Source organism: Orbicella faveolata, unplaced genomic scaffold, assembly GCF_042242905.1.
Source record: "Orbicella faveolata isolate gen_17 unplaced genomic scaffold, um_ofav_v1 contig_12, whole genome shotgun sequence".
Lineage (NCBI taxonomy): Eukaryota > Metazoa > Cnidaria > Anthozoa > Scleractinia > Merulinidae > Orbicella > Orbicella faveolata.
In genome coordinates, this window is record NW_028301539.1 from 25,016,667 (window position 1) to 25,042,555 (window position 25,889).

The 25,889-nt window shown below is 38.2% G+C and overlaps 1 protein-coding gene across 1 annotated transcript; it reads left to right on the forward strand.

The window, feature by feature from the left end:
- Positions 1-312: 312 nt before the first annotated feature.
- Positions 313-25,620, forward strand: LOC110046695 (coatomer subunit beta'-like). The gene is made up of 29 exons (XM_089282950.1): positions 313-413; positions 664-684; positions 6,631-6,784; positions 7,166-7,215; positions 7,558-7,602; positions 8,000-8,081; positions 8,616-8,764; positions 9,558-9,611; positions 9,836-9,928; positions 10,054-10,153; positions 10,965-11,107; positions 11,219-11,318; positions 11,585-11,684; positions 12,232-12,342; positions 12,698-12,783; positions 13,209-13,315; positions 14,101-14,244; positions 15,695-15,825; positions 16,468-16,615; positions 17,315-17,421; positions 17,910-17,973; positions 18,087-18,301; positions 18,890-18,982; positions 19,717-19,840; positions 20,428-20,484; positions 20,989-21,060; positions 23,367-23,567; positions 24,441-24,497; positions 25,104-25,620. The coding sequence occupies exons 1-29, from the start codon at positions 411-413 to the stop codon at positions 25,170-25,172; spliced, it is 2,880 nt and encodes a 959-aa protein (XP_089139076.1). The 5' UTR covers positions 313-410; the 3' UTR covers positions 25,173-25,620.
- The last annotated feature ends 269 nt before the right edge of the window (positions 25,621-25,889 follow it).

A 25,889-nucleotide genomic window follows, 5' to 3' on the forward strand; every position in this document is an offset into this window, starting at 1 on the left:
AAGAAAATTTGACGTCACAAACAATTTAAACCACATGACGTCAGAACTTGAGATCTAGACTTGCTCCGCGCGCTGTCATGATAAACACTGTTGTTGTTGTTATCTTTTCTTTAAAAGATTCAGTTTCTTTATAGTTAGTGTCCTTGATTTGCATATGATGAAACGTGAACTGCGAAAGAAGATTTCTTCTTCGAGAATATAAAACGAGCCAGCCAAAACATCAGTGTTCTTCAAGAGGAACAGGCTGGCGCGGACTGGGCAGGAGCGTGGATCTTTGCACATGCAGACTGTTTGTACAGCGGCAATACCAAAAAAAGCACGAGAGCGAGGTCGACTTTCAATGCCACGTCGGCCATTTTGACTGGGTCTTTTCTTGTCTCTCCCGAATTTAATCGATACTTGTGGCAATCATGGTAAGTTTTTTCTTTATTTATAGTACATTTATAGTACATAAATAATATTTGAGACTGTTATATTTCATTTGTGGTATTTGTGATTGATTTTCGTCGTTTTACGGCGTGTTGCCTTTATGTAATTCTCTCGGCTTCTTGTCATCAAATGTACTGACTGAATTTACATGTATGCTTATAAGCTAAGCTTACTCTAGTTAGCTTAATTTTTTAAACTTTCCTCTTTTCCTTTGCATTTTCCTGGATTCAACAGCCGTTGAGATTAGATGTGAAGGTAAGTGTTATCTTTCAACTGCTTGCCGTCTAATAGAATATTTGTTCTTTTTCAAAGTCAAATTTCTTTTTGATTTACCGGTGTCACAGTGATATGTGTATCCCCGTGATATGTGTATCCCAGCACACATATCACTAGTGATATGTGTATCCCCCGTGGGGATACACAAAACACTGATACGCCTGGGCATTCAATGAACAAAATGGCGACTCAGATGCGAGGTTCCAACTAGCACTGTAAAGAGTAGGAGAAACCAGAAATGAATTGGCACCCAACGGAGCAGATTAGGATTTCTTGAGTTTGGTTGAGTTCCAACTGAATTGATTGTATATCTGACTAAAACTTCGAACAGCGGATACACGTTTCACTAATTATTTCGTGGCGCAGTGATCTGTGTATCCCCTAAACACAGCTGTTAGATTGGCTATCTACTTGATCGAAGAAAAGGGCCAATTGAAAGGCCGCATGCAAGAACGTCCCCTAGATTTTTCGGCCATTTTTGAAAGTGCTTAAAACTAGCTGAATTTTGGCATGTGGGCTTCGTTTCACCTGAGAAACATTGCTCTGAAGTTTTTTTTGCTGGGTTGCTTTTCGTTCTCGAGAAATAACGTATGCAAAAAAGGCACACAGGTTGGAAAAACCGAGTGGTTTATTGTATACGCAATATCTTGAGAACGAGGCGAACTTTAGCGCGAAAACTACGGGACATTGCTTAACATACCTGAACGAAACTGCATGCGAAATTTGGAGCGTTTTCGACAAAGTTCACCTTTGATTAAAATACTTGATGCCTTTTTTCCGCTGAGTCCTTCAAATAAACGAAGCCGGGCCTTTGTTATGATAAACAGAGCCGATCCTTTGTTATAATAGCCAAGCCAAGCCTTTGTTATAAGTCGAAGTCTCGCCTCGGTTTATTATAACAAAGGATTGGCCCGCCGCGACTGCAAGGACTTTGATTTTACTTAGAAACCAGCAAAATATCAATTTCACGCAGCTTATATAAGCTCAAATTTGTTGATTTCAGGTCAAAAGTGCTTAAAATGTTGACTCATGTTAACGCGCGGCGGCAAGGATGTTGATTTCTCTTAGAAAGCAGCAAAATGTCAATTTTACGCAACGTAAAAGCTCAAAAATGTCGATTTTAGGTCAAAAAAGGTTTAAATGTTGATTTCATGTTAACCCGTGATGGTAGGGATGTTGATTTCACTTAGAAAACAGCAAAATGTTAATTTTACGCAGCATATCAACTCAAAAATGTTGATTTCAGGTCTAAATAGGTAAAAATGCTGATTTCACGTTAACGCGTAACGGCAAGGATGTTGATTTCACTTAGAAAACAGCAAAATGTTAATTTCACGCAACGTATAAGCTCAAAAATGTTAATTTCAGGTCTAAATAGGTAAAAATGCTGATTTTATGTTAACGCGTGAGGGCAAGGATGTTGATTTCACTTAGAAAACAGCAAAATGTTGATTTCACGCTGCATATAAGCTCAAAAATGTTGATTTCAGGTCTAAATAGGTAAAAATGCTGATTTTACGTTAACGCGTGACGGCAAGGATGTTGATTTCACTTAGAAAACAGCAAAATGTTGATTTTACTCAGCGTATAAGCTCAAAAATGTTGATTTCAGGTCTAAATAGGTAAAAATGCTGATTTCACGTTAACGCATGATGGCAAGGATGTTGATTTCACTCAGCGTATAAGCTCAAAAATGTTGATTTCAGGTCTAAATAGGTAAAAATGCTGATTTCACGTTAACGCGTGATGGCAAGGATGTTGATTTCACTTAGAAAACAGCAAAATGTTAATTTCACGCAACTTATAAGCTAAAAATTGTTGATCTCAGGTCTAAATAGGTAAAAATGCTGATTTCACGTTAACGCGTGACGGCAAGGATGTTGATTTCACTTAGAAAACAGCAAAATGTTGATTTCACGCTGCGTATAAGCTCAAAAATGTTGATTTCAGGTCTAAATAGGTAAAAATGCTGATTTCACATTAACGCGTGACGGCAAGGATGTTGATTTCACTTAGAAAACAGCAAAATGTTGATTTCACGCAACTTATAAACTAAAAATTGTTAATTTCAGGTCTAAACAGGTAAAAATGTTGATTTCACGTAACGCATGACGGAAAGGATGTTGATTTCACTTAGAAAACAGCAAAATGTTAATTTCACGCAACGTATAAGCTCAAAAATGTTGATTTCAGGTTTAAATAGGTAAAATATGGCGGCCGGAAAATAGTGTTAACATCTGGAACTTACTTTGGTTATCTGGGACAATGATTATCTGCACTGAACAAATAAACATCAAATAAGCACTTTTCTAAATACAGCAACGTCTTAAATGGCTAAAAATCACGAGATAAATACATATTTTTCGACAAATGCGATCGTAGCTTTATGTCACGCACCACCTAACAGATTAACAAATTAACCCGTCTGCGCAACGTACTGGTCTCCATACATCTGCATGTCCGCTGATCCCAGAAGTTCAAAACACTACAAATCATGCCGATATGAAATAAAATCAACGCAACCTGGATCACAGATCTATGTTACAATCGATCGCTGCTTGTTGGCCATTATTACCTTTAAATGAAAAAAGCCGAAACAATCTAGTTACCAGTTCGAGAAACGCGAGCAGAACGTGATCGCAATGCATGCCGGGAAGGGTCTTTACACCTCGTGCGCGGGAAAACATGGCGGTTGATACAAGAGAAATTTTATAAGTCAAAAACCAGTTCTCGCTTTCCAAACTTTGACATTAGCAACGCTTGGCAAATGGGCCACAATTCACGAGAGGGTATTTTTCTTGGGCAAGAACTGCTCTTGGACTTTGCTGCCTGGCTCGATCTGACTTCGAACGCTGATAACACGATTACGGTATATCAGCTACCTTCGAAGTTTCAGAACACATTTTGATTCTTTAAAACGTGCTGATGACTTACGGGTTTATCAAGGCTTTATGATGCCTCTCAACCACCAGGCAGGCACACAAGGTACTTTAACACTATGCTTAAGATATTAGTTGACAGAGTTCTAATGCGGCACATCTCTTTTTCGTTCGATGGTATTTCGTTTGCCGCTCGATCGATTCACGTGTTGTGTTTACGTCACAATAACCGATGTAAACAATCTGTTCCCAGATTTCCGCTCTATATACTATTTTCCTTTGACTTTAAGACAGCTAAGATTCAGTGGAATACACTATAAACAGTCTGCCTGTTTGCTGTTCAACAAAATAATAAGGTTTCTTTTGTTTTTTGTTCAACAAAAGATCTCCAAAAGATGCCGCTTGGAAAACTGAGCTTTTTGCATACGTTATTTCTCGAGAACGAAGAGCGCCCCAGCCAAAAAAATCCAGAGCAATGTTTCTGAGGTACAACGAAGCCTACATGCCAAAATTCAGCTATTTTTGAACACTTTCAAAATGGCCAAAAAATCTAGGGATAATAAGGGATACACATATCACTGATTATTTCATGAACAAGGGATATGTGTATCCCCATGGACACAGCTGTTATATTGGCTGTCTACCCAAGAAGAAAAATGCCCATTACATTTGCAGTGTCAAAACTGGCTTGCTAGAAATATTCACACCCGGCATTTATTCATAGCTTGGGACTGGAGTTTCACTGACCTCGCCGGGTTGTACATGACCGCATGCAGGGGATACACATATCACTAATTATTACATGGTGCAGTGATATGTGTATCCCCTGAAGACAGCCGTTATCTAGGCTAACTGCCGAAGAATAAATGTTGATTATTATGAAACTTGCTGGCAATATTCGCAGTATAGCAATGTATAGACTTTATATATCTTACAAAAAGTCGAACTGAAAAGCTCGTGCAGGGGATTAACATGAGTGCCACTAATCATTTTATGGCCAGCGGGTCGAAGCAGTGATATGTGTTTCACTCCACGAATAATTCAGATGCAAACAAGGCGATGAACAGTGGAGAATATACGTTACTCGAGGGGTGAGAATGCACCGCGCAATTAATATCGTCCTAGAAATCCCGTGCCGTGAAACTCAAATTGAAATATATCTAGATCCATTTGGTGTTCAACTTTAAATTCATTATATCCTGCTTGCAGAAAACCAGTTAGGATCAAGAACACAATTCCAGCGGCAGATACGTAAGCTTTTCCAACTACAAAAATTGAGATTTGTGTTTTAAGTCTGTTTGGGTTAATTGTTCGTCCAGTAAGCGACCGGATGACGAGAGCGCTTTCAAGGAGGATATTGCTATTTAAAGTACAGAGGAGGGGGGTGGGGGATACACATATCACTGGTCGCCATTTTGGAGGGGATACACATATCACTAGTGATATGTGTGCGGGGATATACATATCACGGGGATACACATATCACTGTGACACCGGTATTTACAGTGTATAGTGTATGTAGGCTTAAGTTAATAAGTGTATGATCGGAGCTTTGGATGTAAAGAAGCTTCCTTAAAGGTCTTGAAGTTCTAAATTCCCTTGTGCGTTGGTAGTGCATCTTAGAATATCCTACAAATGTAAGTTTCACACTTACGTCTATGAAGTTTGAAGCCTTAAGCCTTATTGACCGCGCGGCCATGGGCCGAGCGCAGTTCTAGGTTTACCCGTGGTTTATTTTTTTTTTTTAAATTTTTTTTGTCGGTGACCAGACGCAGACCTCCGCTCGGCCAAACTTTGAGTCACGCAACGTGTGATGTTTTTCCGCCAGAAGCTGTTAAAACATAAACACACGGACAATTTTACGGATATTGTTTTCTTTTTTGTGGGTAAAATATATTTTCTTTTCGCTTTATCAAAGCGTTGGATTTAAAGGGAATAATAAATACGCTGAAAAAAGGTATTACGTCAGCCATGGAATGCGCTGACGTTGCAGCTTTCACTTTCGCTTCGTGACAAATAAGATCGTGTTTACTTTGCAAGTTTATTTCCGCAGAAGCGACGGTCATTAATTTATTTGTAATTTTGCGAGTATTTCTTGCGGTTTTAGGCAAATGAAGTAAATCCTTTGACTGTTTCATCGCAGCGAGTTCATAGATCGGAAAGAAAATTAAATATTTGCAAGCCAAGCAAAGAACGTGTCAGAACGTGCAAAGATTACGTCATTGATAGGGAAATAACCACCGTACTTAAGATAGCCGTAGATAACGCAATTCTTGAATTATGTGACTCGTGTGACTTCTTTGCTAACCCTTAACTCGAGGGAAAAAAACAATTAAATTTAATCATGACTTTAAAGAAAGAAAGCGGTTTGTAATAGTGTTCGTATCTTCATGCCCATACATATCCCGAAGAAACTTCCAGATTAAGACTATTACGTCATCGGAGATGTCACAACGGCTACGCCTGATGGTGCGATAATAGAGTTTATGTTGATCAAGTGCTGTGATGTCTACAGTAATCAATGAATCATCAAAGATTGCTTTGGAATATGCACTGCGTTGCGACTGTAGTACTAAGAAAACAGTTAAATTTTAAAAGCGCGGTTATAAGATCTAACAGATCTTCTTGTTGTCTCACAAACTTGAACTTCATACGTTATATATCAAGTGACGAAGTTTAGGTCATGCTGAGTTTTCAAATAGTATTAAGTATGTCATTGAGTGCAAAAGGACATTCTGCATCACTTGTTCTGCACCTTTTGAGAACCAATGACGTGTAGAAATCACTAATTCCTGAAAGTATGTGGCAGCCTTAAACACCTTCAACCTATAAATGCTATATCATGGAACTACAGTACACTGTAATTAGGTTAAAAACTTGAATACCCAAGAAAGACAAAATGTTAGTTTGCAAAAATGATGTGTGATTGTAAAGAATTATATTCAGTTGTTCTACATGTAAGTATGCACACTGTACATATCATAACTTTCAAATTATATAATTTATAATAAGTGCCTTACTGTGGTTTCTATTCTCTTGTCAATAGCGCAAGCTCTCTGCACGTTCTGATCGAGTCAAGTGTGTGGATGTTCACCCAACGGAACCATGGATGTTAGCTAGTTTATACAACGGTAATGTACATGTGTGGAATTATGAATCGCAGACATTGGTCAAGACATTTGAAGTCACTGATCTACCAGGTATGGTTTTGTTGGCAGTTTTTGCTACACAAGTTTTAAGTATATAATATCAAAGCAGTTAGAGGAGTACTTATCAAGTACAGTGTATTCAATTTCAATTGCGCACTGATTGCTTGACAAATAGGCATGTGGAGAACTACAATTCAGAATTTTGTGGTAGGTACCATTACGAAAATTATCCAAATATTGATGTGGATCTCACCAGACATGGTCAAACTTTGATTGAGTGTACTGTAACATTGATTGAGTGTAACATGTACATAGCTTTGCATTTGATTTAGGAGGTAAATGTATATAACTTTGATTAAAAGTACAATAATATAACCAATATTGAAACATTCAACTGATTCAGTTTCTTATTGTATGCATTATTTATTGTAGTGCGTACAGCCAAATTTGTACCAAGAAAGAACTGGGTGGTGACAGGATCTGTAAGTTTATGTGTGATTCTGTTTTAATTGTATACTTAATATCATGCACTAATATTCAAGTACATGTACTGTACTTCCAGTCAGTATTGGTTGAATTTGGTGCTTGACAGTTGGAAAAGAAAACTAACTTATGTAGCTCTGCATTTCTTTGTTTGCATGTGCAGTAAAATTCTTACTTGCATTTTGTATGTCTTTGAAAAATTAGATTTATTGAAGTGTACATGTAGGTCCTAACAAGTTCTTGAATTTGGTCCAAAAATGCTGTGAACCTTGTGTGAAACATACATTACGTAACCCAGCCTATGTAGTACTCTGAGCATGATTGTGTGAATTGCTTTTTAGGATGACATGATGCTAAGAGTCTTCAACTACAACACTCTAGAGAAGGTAAAGACATTTCTTTTGTGCGTGGTGATAGAGCATTTTTCAAAAAGCAGCATTTACTGAAAAACTTGCAGAAAAGCCAGGGGCTGTGTATGTTATGTCTCAGGGTATATAATTATGTATGTGTATATACATTGTAGTTATGAATGTGCGTATGTCTGTATGCCTTTCAGTGAAGTGAGACAAATGACTGGCAAAATTTTAAGTAAATTTTTTTTGTTGCATTCAATTTGATGTGTTGCCATGCCACCTTTCCTGTTCATCTCTGTGTCACAGAGTTTCTATCAGAGAAAATGGGATCAGAGTATTTAAGGATTTCAGAAATTTCTTCAGGGCATGGTACATTTTTTGTTCAACCTGTTTAGTCCATGTAAACTTTGACATTTTTGTTGTTTAACAGGCATATGGATTTGAAGCTCATTCAGATTACTTGCGTTCAATTGCTGTTCATCCAACTCAGCCCTATGTTCTTACCAGCAGTGGTGAGTAAAACAAAAGCAATGAATTTTTAATGGTCTGATGGACTGAGAATGATCAAATTGAATTTGTGTTCTGCACATCTTTTTGCCTTGTCACTACAACAAATGTGTGTTTTCTACCTTTTCGCTGCATCTTTCAATTTATTACATACAAAGTCTGCTCAATCAATGCTTTTGTGTTTCCCTGCCATCAATCATATTAGCAGACCTCTCAGGAAACAAAAGTTTACTTTAGTAGATTCAAAAGGTCTTGTGTGGGTTGTGATTGGTAGATTTCGATCCATTTTTGTTTGTTTGTTTTTTTCGGGGTTAATAGCTTGTTGTTATAATCACGATTGACCATAACGGAAAACATAGTCATTTGTTAGGTTTTGAACTTCAGATTGTCATTGAATGATGCAGTAAACTGTTGAGATTTTGTCAACTTAAATGTAATATTTGTATTGTGCCAAGAGAAATATTAAGTGTACTTGTAGCTTCAATTAAAATTGCATTACAGCTGTTGTAATCTTATTTTTGTAATTGGTCTTTCTGCAGATGATATGTTGATCAAACTATGGGACTGGGATAAAAAATGGCAGTGCACTCAAGTGTTTGAGGGCCACACCCATTATGTGATGCAAATTGTCATCAATCCAAAGGATAACAACCAGTTTGCTAGTGCTTCCTTAGACAGAACAATCAAGGTAAAGTGTAACCTGTGTATAGTACTGAGCTAGTCAGAATTACAATGTACATTCACAATTTGTAATGTACACATGGTTGTCTAAAAAAGCCAGCTGCCAGCAAAATCACCATCAGAGGCACACTATTCTGCTAAGCTACATGTAGATGTCTGATAATTTTGATTATTTGAGGAAGTTTATTAGTTTTTAGCCAGTGTTATCCTCACTAAATAAAGTGTTTACTTACTTACTCTCTATTCTACTCATTATAACAACACTGTGTTCAATTGACTAAGATCCTTTTACAGTAAGGAAGAAAACAAAAGGCATTGTATACATGACTTGTACATCTGTTCGTGTAGGTCTGCTCACAAAAATGTTTCTCCTTAATGCGCTGTGTTGTAGATAAACTTTGTAGTGTAATGGTCCTGCTCTACATGTACCTTCTGTGTATTACATTGTGTCATCTGTACTGAGCCACAATTTCAACCATACTGGGTATACATACATGTATTATGTGCAAGGTACTAGGCAGGGTTTGAAATGATGACCAGAATTTCAAGGCTGGTTGCCAGGAGGTGACTGACTTTTGGCGTCTTGTGCATGTTTTGAACCTGCGCAAGGAATTAATTTCCTTTAATTTGTTTAGTAAAAGTTTAAATGTTTAGACCCCGCTTGGGGCCCACATATGAGAAGTTAATTTGAGATAATGCTTGGCCAGCCCCCCTGAGCTACAACACCATTACAGTTGTACATGAAAATTTGACTGTTTTACATGTACCATCTTGAAAATTAATTTACATTTCCTTTTCAGGTGTGGCAGCTTGGATCCAACACTCCTAACTTCACTCTAGAAGGACATGAAAAGGTATATACAGTATACAGGTCTATGTGCTTAATTAATGGGACATTAAGTAAACTTTTTATTAATTTTAATATTATAATTTCCAATGTATGTACATGTATTTTGTAAAATATCTGTAATATTGTGTCAAGTGAACATTGCTAAATGACCTTGCATGTATATACATGTTTATATAATAATATTTATTATGGTTACTCAAAGTGTGTCTTGTTATCATTGTATTGCAGGGTGTAAATTGTGTGGATTATTTCCATGGTGGTGAGAAACCATATCTTATATCTGGTGCTGATGATAGACTGGTAAAGATATGGGACTATCAGGTTTGTTTTTATGTTTAATTAGTTTTTTTTTTTTTTTTTTTTGTACATGTACGGTGTCCATGTAGTAGTTGTTAAATTTTGCTTTCTAAGTTTCTTTTCTGAATTGGTTGTTGGTTATGTTCCAGAACAAAACTTGTGTGCAAACACTTGAAGGTCATGCCCAGAACATCTCTTGTGTTGGATTTCACCCAGAATTGCCCATAATTTTGACTGGTTCAGAGGATGGTATGTAAAAAAGCTCGTGGTATTTTGACACAGATTATTTTACAGTGGTGGCAGTAAAAGTATAATACCTATACATGTTCTTTCAAGACCATGTTGCCACAAAGAATCAATAATATACTCCACGATGATTGCTAAATTTGACTGCAAGATAATGTGGAGTTGTTTTCACTGACTAGTGGAAATAATATGTGTAACGTGAACATGTGCTCATGTACTGTAGTATATTGTCTGTGCTTTGGTTTTGTGTTTGTTTTATAAAACTGCATATAAGTTTTTCAAAATACATGGACCTGTACAACTTCAGCATACACGTTTAGAGAGTAACTATTTCATGGGTACATGTACATGTACATGTAGCTTCACAAGCAGGCAAGATGAACCAAATCGTTTACTGTGACTGGCTACCTGGGAGGGCAAGATACATGTAGGGCTCTTTCGCATGCTCAGGATTGCCTGCTATGTTCCAAAGCTGAAAGCTTGTGTTTTTAATCTTTCAACCAGAGAACATTTTTACTTTTTGATATTATGTCTCATCGTTTTTGGAGACAAAAACAAAAGAAAAAGATGCCTTGGATAGTTAAAACTGATCAAAGCTGTTTTTTCCCTCTTTTTTTGCTTTTCCAAAATATCGAACAATCAAAAACAGTCAAAGCAAATTACGTTTTAATGCAATGATTCATTTGAGCAGTGCATGTATTTGTTCAGAAGAATGTACATGTAACTATCAGATAATTATTATATTCTGTCTGGTAATTGATGCTTAAATTGTTACATGTAATTACCTGATTCTACTGTTTATTGCACCCTTTAGGCACTGTACGCATTTGGCAAGCAAACACTTACCGACTGGAGAGCACCCTGAATTATGGTCTTGAGAGGGTTTGGAGTATGGCCATGTTCAAGGGGTCAAACAATGTTGCCCTTGGATATGATGAAGGAAGTATTCTTATCAAGGTTTGTCAACTGTGTTGCCTTTAAAATTATATACTTTTATCTCAGTATTTGTGGCTTAAATTGCCACTTCATCCATATTGGTGTTGACTGAACATGTAACTTATCCTTTAGCTTGGACGGGAAGAGCCAGCCATGTCCATGGATTCCAATGGTAAAATTATTTTTGCCAAGCACAGCGAAATTCAACAGGCTAATCTTAAAAATGTGGCTGGTAAGTGTAAACATGGGTCTTATGTACAGTAAAATGCAATAATTTGTTCGTGACAGTCAGGTGCTGTTCATGTTCACACCTGTACATGTGTGTTTATTCAGTTGTGTCTACAGAGAGAATTCAAATTTATGGTACATGAATAATCAGTGATGAACATACAGTGTCTTTGTGTTATTGTTTATTTTTACATGTATACACATTGTTCCTGTACATGTCCATGGTATTACAAATCTGCTTATAGTGTTTACTGATATTTTTAAAATTAGATTATGATGTTAAAGATGGTGAGCGCCTGCCTCTGGCCATCAAAGACATGGGACCTTGTGAGATGTTTCCTCAAACCTTGTCTCATAATCCAAATGGAAGGTATGGATGACTTCTGATTTTAGGAAAGACATGAAGTTTTGTACATGTAGACCATGTTTGCTTTGGAACATGTGAAAAATCCTAAAAATCACAAGGCTTTGTGTACATGTATATTCAGGCCTGTGACAACAAGTTGTTAAAAATGGCTGGTAATCTGGAGCCACCATCTCTATTAAAGTTAGACATTGGTGTCTGATGTGACACTATAGCTGTAGGTGTCTGATACACTGTAATGTCCACAATCCCATTGTCAAGGATTTTGACCCCCTCCCAGTCATGTGGTTGGAGTTGGACTGGTGTACCCAGATTGCAGAGCCCAGTTAGGGCCTTGGAGAGGAGACTGAGTAATAATAATTATTAATAATACTGGTATTAAGATTTATAAAGGGCCATTTCCCAATGGTCCAATGGCTTTTTACAATAAATCAGTTAAATCCATAAAAAAAAAAATACCCAGTAGACAAACATAGTCTTAGCTGTAAATTTTGTTTATTGTGACTTTCAAAATATAGCCATCTTTTGAAGTTTAATTTGTCTCTTTTGGCAGGTTTGTGGTTGTTTGTGGGGATGGAGAGTACATCATTTACACAGCTATGGCACTGAGGAACAAGAGTTTTGGATCAGCTCAGGAATTTGTTTGGGCCTCTGATTCCTCTGAGTATGTACTGTACATGCACATGCACTGTGTGACTACTGTTTGTAGCAAACTGTAAAGTGATGAAAGGGCACTAGATAATCTACTTCCGCAAAACACTTTGCACTCTTAATGTAGTTGTACACGTATCCACTGTATTTCAGTGTATACAGTACAATCGACAGACCAGTTTGACTAGTTGTGCTATGTTTATTTCACTTTTGTACTCCTTTGTGTCAGATAGGTTCAACAAGGCATTTTCATTTTGTAAATGCAGTTACATGTAGCTACAGTACATGAAGATCTAGATTGTGAAACAACTGGTATGCTTATTTACTGTCTTTGTTAATCCATGTGTCTTTGTTCTCGTCTCATCCAGATATGCAATAAGGGATGGAAACAAAATCAAGATCTTCAAGAATTTTAAAGAAAGGAAATCTTTCAAGCCTGAGTATGGGGCAGAAAGTGAGTACCAAGACAGTATCTCTGTCAGACCTATCCATCCATCAATCTGCCATGATATACACCCCTGTCAATTGTACATCAAGTTTGTCTAAAGAAAAGCCAAAAAAAAAAATTACTAAAACAAACAAAAGAAAAACAGTTACATATACATCTTGAAAGTTAGCAGACAAGGTTTCTAGCATGACAAGGATGTACATGTGCGGGTTGTAGTGAGAACTATTGTGCAATATGCAGTGTATAGAAACTGGAAACTCTAAGGATACATGTGTAGTAGGCTAGCTGTAGTATCTGAGGTTAGTAGACTAGTAGCTTAAGTAGTGTTTGTTAAATGCTAGCGAAATGTAGTTTTGTTGAGATGTGAATGCCCTTGCACACATACAGGTACAGTTATGCTTTGATTAAGCTTTATTTGTCTTTTTTCTCAGATATCTATGGTGGTCATCTTCTTGGAGTGAAGTCTGTGAGTGGGCTGGCTTTCTTTGACTGGGAGAGCACAGATCTAGTCCGTAGGATTGAAATTCAGCCTAAGAGTGTAAGTTGTCTAATTCAAACTACAAATCATACAAATTCTGTGAAAGCAAAGTATGCCCATTGCATAACTGCATTTAAGTAGAAACTTTTCAGTGAGTGATTTTCATTTGAGTGTTAATAACTAATTGGTTTTGCATCATCTATGCTACATGATTGGCCTAAAAAACTCACACCACTTTTTCATCCAATCAGAAGTAAAACCATAACCAATTGCGACTCGCTTGCCCTCATATTCTTGCGCTTTGCATCAGCTACAGGTAATTACCTTCAGTTTTGATTGGTTCACTGGATTTTCTATGACCTTTGTGATTGGTTAGAGTGGTTACTTTGGTTTTGGTTTTGGTTTTACGCCACTCAGTTGAAAGCTGCATACATACATGCATACTACATACATACTGCTATATGGGCAGTGTAATATTAGTTCATACCATGTATGCTACATGTAAATGAGAAGTAATATATCAAACATGAGAGACAGTGTTTCATTGGGTTATCCAAACACTGAGAAGGGAATTGAAAATAGGACCTGCAGCGGAGTATTTTTGATGAAATTCGAGGTGTTCAGATAGCTGATGAAACACTGTCTCGAGTGTTTGATATATTATCTTCTCAATCGAAACAAAAACTATGGAGTAAATGGAGAAGTAGAATTGTCAAAATCTATTCTAATTAAAACACGGTATCCAAACTTCCTCCATGGTTGTGTTTTTCTTTGCTTTAATTGGATGAATTATTAATGAGTTTGAGAAGTGTAATATGAACTCTTTCCTCTTTCCATGATTACAGATCTACTGGGCTGATAGTGGTGAGCTATGCTGTATAGCAACAGATGAGTCATTCTTTATTCTCAAGTATAGTGCTGAAAATGTTGCTAAAGCACAGGAAACACCAGAGGTCATGACTGAAGATGGCATCGAGGATGCTTTTGATGTAAGATTACTGTAATTTTTGTGCATCTACAATGTAAATGGTGCATGCTAGTTATTCAGTTCTTTAAGTGGCACAATAGTGTGGTACACATAAAGCAAGGCTGCAAATAATTATTGGCTATAGGCAGGGGTTTCATTAAGGGCCGGCACCGGGCAAGTTGACCGACTGTGAGAATGATTTTGCCCACCTGGTTTAACCATTTACAGGTAGAGGAAAGTTTTTCTTAAAATGAAGTTCAGTTCAAAAAGTTTTGCCTGCCTGAGAACCCCAGTTGCACTTCTGCTGAAAATGTTAATGAAACCCCTACTATACAGTATAGGTACATGTAGGTCATTTAGATAGTAAACATCAAGTCCCTGGAGCATTGCAGATACATGCAAGCCCTAGTCCTTCTTTAAAAATCTTTATTTATCACGGGGCCAAACTACATCAAGGAATTGTTCTCATTGCGTTCTAGCAGTTATGACGTAAGAGGCTATTGTAAGCTTAATCAGCCTACCTTTAAATCAAAGTATTTGCATAAATCTTATCGCTACATAACTTCATGTTTATGGAACAACTTACCTGACAATATAAGAGGAGTGTCCTCTCTTAGAATTTTTAAAAACTTACTGAACAATGTTAACCTGACTACGGAGGCCAATTGTGGCTGTAATCTTTGTATCTATTAGTTTACATATTTAAATTTTTGTAGTCTAGTTAAATTTTATAGTTTAGTTTTTCAATTTTAAATTTTATAGTCTAGTTTTTGTACTTTTATTGAATAGATACTGTAACATATTTAAATTTTACATTTTAATTTTAGGATACACGTTCACATTAAAATGAGCCCCAGGCTCACTGGTGAAATGCGTCTAATTAAAGTACTTACTTACTTACTTACTTATTTGTCGTGCCATGCATGTTCAATAATATACATTGTACTGTACATGTTAGTTATTCAATTTGATTATCTCACAATAATTATTATTCCATGAGCGTGCATTGGATATGAGACAGTAGATAGACAACAAGGCCCGTAGCACCAAGGTGGCTATATTCATCTCATAACCGACAAGTGCTATTGGAATAATTGTTTCTATTAAAAACGCCCCCAAAATATAGGAAACTAGAGTAAAATAAAATAAAAACGCACCAAAAATTTACATGTATGCTCACCATATTTGTGGAGAATGGTGTAACTGCTCAAATACCATCATGACTAAACCAATGAAAACTATTGAAATGTCTTATCCAATGATCAAGTGTTTAATAATAAGAGTTAAATGTGGTACACATAATCAAATGGTAAAATATTCTGTCAGTGGCTTGATTTTTTTACAACAAGAAAAATTGAGTTATACAGTGTAAGTGGGATCATAATAGTGAATAGTCTGTTTTGCATTAGTACAGCAATGTATGTGGGTTAGTTGTGATGTCAATGAAGAATGTTTCTCCTTGTGCATATTAGGTTTGTGGGGAAATAGAAGACTGTGTCAAGACTGGCATTTGGGTTGGAGACTGTTTTATCTACACTAATGCTGTGAACCGTCTCAACTATTACGTTGGAGGTGAAATTGTTACCATTGCTCACCTAGACAGGTTTGTGGTCCATTTATAAAATTTGTCATCTGTGCATGCATTTTCCCATATTATAGTGTATTATTTCCGGGCTATAAGGTTTTGGACACTTTAATAAAGTTCTCACTCACTCACATTATTTGCACTGTAGTTTGTGTTACATGTATGTGCAATGGCAGTTGCAATTTCTAGATACATGTACATGTATTTGTTGTGAACCATATCTTCAGTAGATGAATAGGTCGGCTATACTATTTATAATTAGTTGAACCTATTTTCATAATGAAAGGGTTGCACTCGTGAGTGGAATATGTCAATTGAACTGGCTTGATTCCATCACCAACTCCTAAATACAATTGGTGCAGAGAGTAAGTGAAGCTTGTCGCCTTTCAAACCTACATTAATGGTGAAGGAAGTGAATCAAGCTGCTACAGTTATTTTGTACACTAGGTGATATAAATCACTTAACATTCCATTGGACCCAACTACAACTAGAAAGGTGTTCAAACAAAACTGCATACACATGTGTATGGGTTGCAATTAATTGAAATGTTAAGAAGGATAGTTTCAAAGTAATCTATTTTAGTTGACAAAGCTCAGAATCTGAATAGCACAGTATTCACTGCTGTGTTTATTGACTTGGTCTGTTCCTGGTTTGTTTAGGACAATGTACATTCTTGGCTACATCCCCAAAGACAACAGGCTTTACTTGAGTGACAAGGATATGAATGTTGTTGGTTACTCCCTGCTGCTGTCGGTCCTGGAGTACCAGACAGCTGTGATGAGACAAGACTTTGAGACAGCTAAGCAGGTGCATGTACTATAAATGTGTTCCTCATACTTCACTGATGTCTTTGTACATGTATGTCTAGTCTTAAAATTTGATATGAAAGCTGCTGGGCAGTACATGAACTTTCACGTTCTTTAGTTTTGCTGTATCTTGTACAAGCTGTCACTTTCAGGTCACTCCGTGAATGACACCCTACTGTAGTGCGTGACCATTCAAAATTATGAAAGCAATTGAGCAATACTTTCATTTATTATATGGCTACACTGTAGCTTTGTGAGTGGGCAAGATGAACCAAATCCTGCGCGATGATTGGCTACCTGAGCGGACAAGATGGAGCTATCTTGCCTGCTTGGGACTAGCTGCTGTTTCCTGCAAGAAGAATCTCCCTGAAGTCCATATAATAAATCCTTTATTGATCAAGCTTGTTCTGTCAAGATGGCGGGATATTGGCCTCATTCTTTCTGGCCTCATTTAGTTTTTAGACCTTGACTCTGTCCAGTTATAAACACACAGAGTAAGAACTTGGCCAATATCCAGCCATCGTGATCTCACGGTTGGTCAATAACCCATATGTAGAAGACTGTAAGTAGTACAGTTTATTATGCTTTCAAGCTGGTGTTGTTACATTTAAGTCTGTGGTTTAAATTCCTGTGATTGACCAGGTATTAGAAATGAAACCTTTAGTGCAGTACTTACATGTGTCACTGTTATTTCATGCAGGTGCTGCCGACCATTCCTCGAGACCAAAGGAATCGCGTAGCTCACTTCTTAGAGAAGCAAGGCTTCAAGCAACAAGCGCTGGCAGTGTCTTGTGATCCAGAGCACAGGTAGCTACATGTACATTGTGCCCAGGAAGTACATAAATCTTCATCATTAGCATCATGACATTACAAAAAATATATACATCCTACATTTCGAGAGTGTGCAACTCCGGTACCCTAATTCCCGCTTTAAGTTTAAATGGAAAACAGTTGCATATTCGGATACAACAAAAACTGAGTTTCTACCTTAAAGAAAACCAAAAAGCCGTGTTGGAGACATGATGTAGGGTAAAGGTATGCTGAATCACTGAATCAAACTGGATCAAATACATGTAGACCAAGACAACATCTAACTATGCACTTCACAGATCCAGATTTGTTTTCTTCATTTTTAAGGTTCATATGCTGCGGTCGTACAGTTACAGTATGTATGATTGACAGCAGCTCAAAACCCAATCATTAGTTAGGCTTTGAACTTCAGAATGCGCGTGTAAGGAACAGCAACACTTAAAAGCAATTTTCAGCTAACAAGTTTTCTGTTCTTCTCTCGGTAGGTTTGACCTGGCAATACAGTTGTCAGAGCTGAAGATCGCCTACGAGATTGCGTCCAAGTCAGAGGTAACTATAAAAGAATGCCCTTCCCACTCTCCCCCCCCCCCCCCCTCCCCCCAGTTACAACTGATTTCTTGTTTCCACTCTCTTTAACTTAAATATATCTTTTCTTGTTTCAGAGTGAACACAAGTGGAAGCAGCTGGCAGAGCTGGCAATCTCCAAGTGTCAGTTTCAGCTGGCTCAAGAGTGTCTGATTAATGCACAGGATTTCGGAGGCTTGCTACTTCTAGCCACATCTGCAGGAGATGCTGACATGATTCTACGACTCGCCGAGACGTCTGCTAAGAAGGGCAAGAACAATGTGGCCTTTTTGGCTTATTTCCTTCTCGGAAGGTAGATATGTAGTACAACTTGTAACCTAGTACCAAGGGGTTATAAAATGTTAGGGGTATCCACTTACGATATACAGCAGACGCTGTATGCATTGCCTACAGAATACTTTTTATTTACGATTTAGGGTTTAAAAAGAGCGAAAGCCGGTAGATGTTTTTTTTTTAAGAAAGCTCTAAAGGGAAGTCCAACAGTAACGGTTCGATTTTATAGTTCGATTTTGAACAAGAAAACTAGTAACAGACAGGAAGTGACAAAGGCTAGTGAAAATGGCTTCTTTGTAATTTTCAGGCTTTTTTTGTATCTTAGATTTTCTTCAAATAAAATTATAGTTCCTGTTCGTGCTATACATTCTGTTAATCAAGGAAGCTATTCCTGCAGGTATCAGTTCTTTCTACAAATGCATGTACTCATGACGGTGTTGTGCGTTTCGTAAGATAGGTTTGTTCAAAGAAATTAGAAGTTCGACCACAGCTGGTCACGTTTTTAGGGGTGAACCTTTGTGGGATCGCATTTTCCCACCTTCATTGTCAACCTAACCATTTGTCCCCAACATTTGTTTGTTAACGATGATGTTTAATTTAAAATTAGGTTAGAAGAAGGCATAGAGTTGCTGTGTAGCACGGGTCGGTACCCTGAAGCAGCCTTCATGGCTCGCACCTACTTACCAAGCCATGTGTCAAAGTAAGTTAGACGTAATTAAGCCCTTTGATAACAACAGTAGCCAGGTTCATAATTCAGAAAGAAAGAAGAACCCCCCCCCCCTTTTTTTTGGAAAATGTTCTTTTAAAACAAAATGGTGGAACATAAACGTGTCCATACCACTTGAGCCACTTGAGGTTATTTCCGGTTTGCGTATTAAGCGACTAGAAGTATTTCTACTCCCCACTGAATGAGATGGCTGTCCATCGCAGGGTTACACCTCCCAGCACTAAATTCCCCAGTACCCATCAATTTTACACCTGAGTGGAGAGAAGCAATATGCTCTTATCCAAGAAAACAACACAATAACCCTGCCAGGGCTCTACCCCGGACCTGTTGATCCGTAGTCCAGCGCACCCCCACCTCACCCCTCACCCAATAATGCTGCACTGGTGAATGGTACATGTCAACTGAAGTGGCTTGGTTCCATCACTAACTCCTAACTACAAACAGTGCAGAGAGAAAGTGGAGCTTCTCGCCTTTCAAACCTGTGTTAATGGTGAAGGAAGTGAATCAAGTTGCTACAACTATTTTAACAACCTAATTCAGCTTTGATAACCCATTTTAAGTCGTGGAGTGTGAACCGTTTTTCAAGTCCTTCCAGATGTTTGTTGCTCAGTGGTGCATATTTGAATTTATGTCGTATTTACATTGCATTTTAAATGATTCTATTAACTGCAATGCTTTTCAATGCTTGCGTGTTTTTCTTTTGCTAGGATTGTCAAATTGTGGAAAGAAGACTTAGGTAAAGTCAACAAAAAGGCTGCCGACTCTTTGGCGGATCCTTCTGAATACGAGAATCTGTTTCCTGAATTTCAGGAAGCTTTGCAGGCGGAGCAGGTGAGACTAAAAGCTGTGTCTACCGATTCTGCATTGTTTGTGTTTTGATTTTTTCTCCTTTGTTTATGTCTGTTTGTGTGCGAGTGTGTGTGTGTGTGTGTTTTTTTTTTCCAAGTGAGCTATTCATGGCTATCAGTAAATAGCGAATCATTTGTAAATATTGCATCAGAGTAGGATTTTCCCAGACAAGAACATTGGTAACTCAAGATGGTTGGCCGCAGCATATTGGTGTAATACTAGCACGTTGGCTGCTCGAGTTACAACTCTGCTTTTTGAATCTCTATTACAACGATACACTGCACTCGTGAATGGAACAAGCCAACTGAAGTGGCTTGGTTCCATCACTAACTCCTAACTACAAACAGTGCAGAGAGAAAGCGAAGCTTGTCGCCTTTCAAACCAACATTAATGGTGAAGGAAGTGAATCAAGTTGCTACAGATACTGCGAATCAAGTTCCCCGCTATAAGCCTTCTTTTTGTGAACAAATCAAACGTCTTCTACTGATTGCTACAGCGCGCACTAGATATGAGGTTACTTAAGTGAATGCATGGTAACTTTATATATTCTTTGCTTATGTTTCCTGTAGTTTCTAAAGCGGGAAAGGGTTCAAATGAAACCTGCTGCCCAATACAAGCATGTGCCGGTAAGATTATCTTTAGATGTAGCTTTTTGCTTTTTAACACTAGGACTATATGCCTGAATTTGTGTTTTTCATATGCTGTATCGGTAGGTCCATTGCAGTCTGATTCGGTTTATTAAATTGGATTAAAAGGTTGCTTTGTGGGAGTTACAGCAGTCTTGATTACATGTAATTAGTTGCTATGTCGAGCTTGAACCCTATTCGGAGTTTTCCTCTCATGCTCGCAGACAAAACACTTGAATTTCTCAAAGCTTTCTCTTAACTGGGCGCGTAAATGGGAACTAGCAAATTTCTGGAGAGACCTGATAGTAACGCTTGAGGTTTCCCTGCGCGGGACTAGCTTCCCATTCATCCGTACATCTAGTCTCTTTACGGTACAGACATATGAAGTAGCTTAAGAATTCAGTGCCCCTTCGGTGACCTATATACTCAATGATGTGTTCAAATATACCGAACAAGGAGGAATACTGGGTGTTTATCTGTGCGTTGCTCTATTGCATTTATCAGAGTAACACTGATCGTGATGTATTCGAGGAGATGAAATCAGCCAAGGAAGATGGTAGCTTAGACTCTATTTTGGTAAGAGAGGCTTTGGTGTACCGCTATGTAGCTTTGTAGCCGATTGTTTGCGTTGGCATTGACCTCCAACTTCTCCTTGGGGCCTTTTATACATTTTACCCTTTTCTGTGTGGGAAGATTTTGTTTTTTTTTGACGAAACGTCCCACTTTACACGTAGATGACCTGCATAAGGGTTTTTGAAGTTACAGAAATGTGGTGGGAGGTTATTCCGAACTGCAAGGACATTTTATATGTGCTAACCATTTTGTGGAAATATTCCGAACGAGAGCCTTGTAGTGTAACCGTTCAACGTGAACGATTCCATGTTTAACGCTTTTAATAACCACTTGACATAGTTCTTAAGAGTTTTAAACATGCAATCGTTTGTGCTTTGTCCAGGGGTGCTTGCTCTCTCTTGCACCTAAGAAAGTAAGTGTTAAACTATGTAATACTTGTAACACTTAGAAATAATGAACTGTTTAAGAAGGAATCGACCAGAAGTTCGAGTAACAAGTGGACAAAAACTTTGTACCGAGTTTATTTACATCATTTCGCAAAATGTTTTAAATATCATCTCAAAAGAAATCATGTCTAACAACACCAAATGTCGAAAACAAATTTTGAAGTCCATATGAAACACTTGAAAGTACTGGTAAAATGACACTGGTTATGAAACTCAATTTCTCTGAACTTTGAATTTTTTTTTTCTCGAGTTCCCATGGGAAGTTGTTTTTGGTGTTATTTCAAGCAGCTATATATATCTTCAGCTGTAAGAAAATGTACCGGATAAAAAGGACTGTAAAGTACGTAATATCGTTCTGTTGCAAGGTTCTTGCCCACTAAAAACTGAAATTGCTCGATTTCCTATCGTATTTCGTCTTAGTACTCTTAACACTTGGAGCGGTTTTCAGCCAAAACCAAAGCACTGTAAATCCTTGAATTAGCGTCTTTGCTCAAATAAACGTCCCCTTCGAATATAGCGCCCCTCACAAGCAAGTCACAAGCAAGTGATTATCGACTCATTCAAGCACTGCACATTGACCGTCGCAACGGATGGTAGCGAAGATCTGCTGATCTGCTAATATAAAGCCAAACCAACCTTGTGCAACAGGCCTACACCGACAAAAGGGATTATATTGCGTAGTTCTTCAAGAAAGACAGGATCCTTCAGAGACTTCTAAGGGACTGACACATACACATATTGCGAAAAAAACCCGATCATATCTGACCACGATTTGGGAAAAATTAAATAAGCGCCTCCCTCGATTAAGCACCTCCCTCGAATAAGCGCCCCGGGTGCTAATTCGAGGATTTATGGTAGTTGCCTGCCTACTTTCGATACCGCTCTATAAGTATTGAACTATTTAAACTGCTTTGCTTTTGCCTTTGAGTTTTAAGAGCCACTGCCTGTAAATATGGAGAATCCAACGACAGGACCGAAAATTCGAATTTTCTTTTATTTCGTCAGAAAGACCCTTTAAGGCCAAGTTCAGACGCCGCACTTCACATGAGCGGAATCGAATGCTAGTGAAGGAGAACAAAAGATTTTTTTTCATTTGCATTCGATTCGGCTCATGTGAAGTACGGCGTCTGAACCTGGCCTTAGTGAACTATTTTCAGAAAGGAAACTCGTCTGTATTTCATATTCAAACAGTTTGTAGTTTACGCTTTGATCGTTTCTCTGAGCTATATATCATCTTGAAGTAAATACGCTTTGTCTACTTTTTGGTCACGATTTAATTTACATACCAAATTTCAACTGATTTGAGAGGATCATAACTCTTCTAGTATACGGATATCTCCACACATAAAAGGTTCTAAAGAAAGAGTTATGCTATGGGTATACGATATCTAAATGGCTAGTTTGGCCCGTGAAAATTAAGCACGCTCGACGAAAAACTGTGAAGGGCATTTTGACCAATTGCGCCATTTTTAGACCGACCATATTTACAGGCAGTGGTTCTTAAATCACGGTCGTTTGCAGCACTGAATTGATGATTAAACTTGGGCAACGAATGAATGACAAAATAACAACAAAATTGTGCTTTCTAATAGTCTTTCTAGTTTACCCTTTTGATGGCCAACTTTGTTTGTTTGTTGTAGTAGTTGTTGTTCGGCCTCGCATAATTTACGTGGGTTTCATTAAAGGTCGCGCACCAAGCAAATTGACCGGCTGTGAAACTGGTTTTAGTTGCCCGCCGGTTTTGACTATCTTCAGATTTCTTAGTTGAAAAAGGTTTTCCTGCCTGTGAAAAGCGACTATCTTTCTGCTGAAAACCTATTGAAATCCTTGATAATTAAAATGTGTGCCACCTGCTTATTGTAGAAGTCGGTGGAAAGCCTTACATTTAGTGAGCCTTCTGCATCCAAACCAATTGAGCCCGCGACACCTTCATTTGCCGCCTCATCTGCCTCACCACACTCTCCGCTACCTCCGGCGCCCGCCGGCAGACCGCCAGCGACCAACCCCCCAGCAGCGGAAAAGCAACCTGATATCGATAAAAAAGCTGCAGTTAAAGATGATAAGGTGAGATAAAAGCCCTTACAGAGTGCAACGCTTTGTCATTTGAAAGCGTTCTTCTGCTGAGAACTTCTCATTACTACAGGGAATATCTTACTGCATGAAACATGGAAGACTACCCTCTGCTATTAACACCCCATTACTGGTAACATCCCTTTATTAGAACTCTTATCTCTTGGAAGTAACGCCGTTATTAGAAAACGCGCTTCTACCAAAACACTCCGCTATCGGAACATTATCTGTTTGGAGCACTGAACACACCCTGCTGTTGGGAAGACCTACCCCTTATTGGGAACATCCTGCTATTTTTTACACCCTGTTATTGGGGTCACCCACGCCCTATCGAGAACAGTCTGCTGGAACACTCGGGGAACTCTCAACCACTCGAAGCACCCCTTATTGGAAATGTCCTACTGTTAAGAACGTATCGCTATTGGAAACACTGTTATTGGGATCTGTTGTTAGGAACTCCCTAGCTGGAAGCACTTATTGGAAGACCCTGTTATTTGCAGCACCTTACCATTGGAGAAACCCTCGTGAATAAAAGGTCTCATTTGAAATATAAGCCATCGAAACGATTCGCAAGTGCTTATCCTGTTCAATGCATAATAAAAAAAGAGTAAATGAAAAAAAAAAAATTTTGACAACTTCTGGGAAGGGTAGGTGGGAGATGGGCTGGAGGTAGAGGACCAGGAAATTTTCTTTATCGTGATGTGGTCCTTGAAGTACAGTTTCTTGTATACTCTTCATTTTCTGTGTACTGATACTCCTCCCACTCTTGTTCTTCTTTGTAGCCTCTTCTCTCTTGTTCGGTTAATATCCAGTTCGTTTCTCTTGTATTAACAGTTGAAAAAAATCCTGCTGTACCTTGCATTACAGGATGAAGAACTCGATGACGATTTCGACTTCGGGGGACACGACGATGACGACGACGACGTAAGTGGGCGCGCTTGAACTGTTGCTTGCTCGACGTCTAAATTCTCCCGACCATATCGATACATTACCAAGAAGACGTTTGACGAGAACAAAGATAATCATGTCGAAGAAATTATTGACTTATGAATCCTCCTTAAGGAAAAATATGGCGGCAAGTACCATGCGAGTCTTACACAGCCCACAAAATTCAACGAACGCAATGTTTGTCCCTGTGCTAACGACATTGTGTATGCTAGGTTTGAAGATCTTAGAACGTTTCTGTACGTTTTTATGAGTGTTGTTGAAGTTTTCGCGCGGTTAGAATTAAGGGGAAATGTGCCAGTAGCCATTCATTTTTTTACCTACGGAGGATTGTGGTTTTGCATTACATGCATTTCTAACTTTAAGTCTTTATAAATAGAGGAATAAACGAAAGAGCGAACATCCTAACGAACAAACGAATTTAACAGCGAGCGAACAAAGTTACAAACTATTGAGAGAGCTATTGAGCAGTACATTCGTTACTTTACGACAATAATATCAGTTGTTTCCAGTTTTGTGCTTTGATAAGGCTACCTTGGGGGTTTCCCGGTTGTTATTGATTGTTTGTGTATTTTGTGTTCACAGGAAGACCTCAATATCGACGATGACGATCTTCTGAATGACGAAGACGACGATGATCTTCTAGATGATTAACACCGTCATATCGTACACTTCTATCTTCAGGGTTTAGTTCTTTCTTTAACAAACGAAATGGTCCTTCCTGACTCGGTCCAAAAGGCCTTCATTGCCAAAATGTTCTTAACTGTTGAAATTAGCGTGTGTCAACGGGAAAGAGAGTTCATTGAAATGCTGCCTGCCGCTTTACTCGATTAATATGTTCGATTAATTAGTCGCGTTTTAAATGGTGTTCCTAATTTTGATCAGCCAATCGAACGCCAAAGTAATTCTGGGCGCTGCATATGCGATTGTTGGCTTTGTGATTGGCAAGGGAGTGTGAAATACCATTAAAAGATATTAAAAGTTTATTGACGGAAATCAAAATTTTAAGAGGGTGGCAGCGATTCGTTTTCATTTCAGCTCGAGTAACACACAGATATTGTAGGTATAAAAATACATATAAAATAAACTAAAATCTCATTGATTCCTCTGTTATCCTTTGCAATTCATACAACATGGTGTTCTCTTTGGGCTGTGGACAACAATTTGTGTTCTCACCCCCTGAACCCAAAAGAAAGAGGTTACTCACTTGGAATTGTGGTTTACACGGGACTGTAAATCACAAATCTGGAAACGACGTTGTTTTTACAACGTGGATGAACTGCATAGTCAGTTGAGAGGGCTTTTATCAGATCGATCAATCGAGCAATCCGATTTTCTCTATTGCCACAGCAGCATTTCTCAAGGAACAAA

Bases quoted from the DNA above. Each gene is read 5' to 3' on its own strand.
- LOC110046695 (XM_089282950.1), top strand. The intron at 11,685-12,231 runs GTATGGATGACT...CTCTTTTGGCAG, and splicing joins TCTCATAATCCAAATGGAAG to GTTTGTGGTTGTTTGTGGGG. The intron at 16,616-17,314 runs GTGCATGTACTA...TATTTCATGCAG, and splicing joins ACTTTGAGACAGCTAAGCAG to GTGCTGCCGACCATTCCTCG.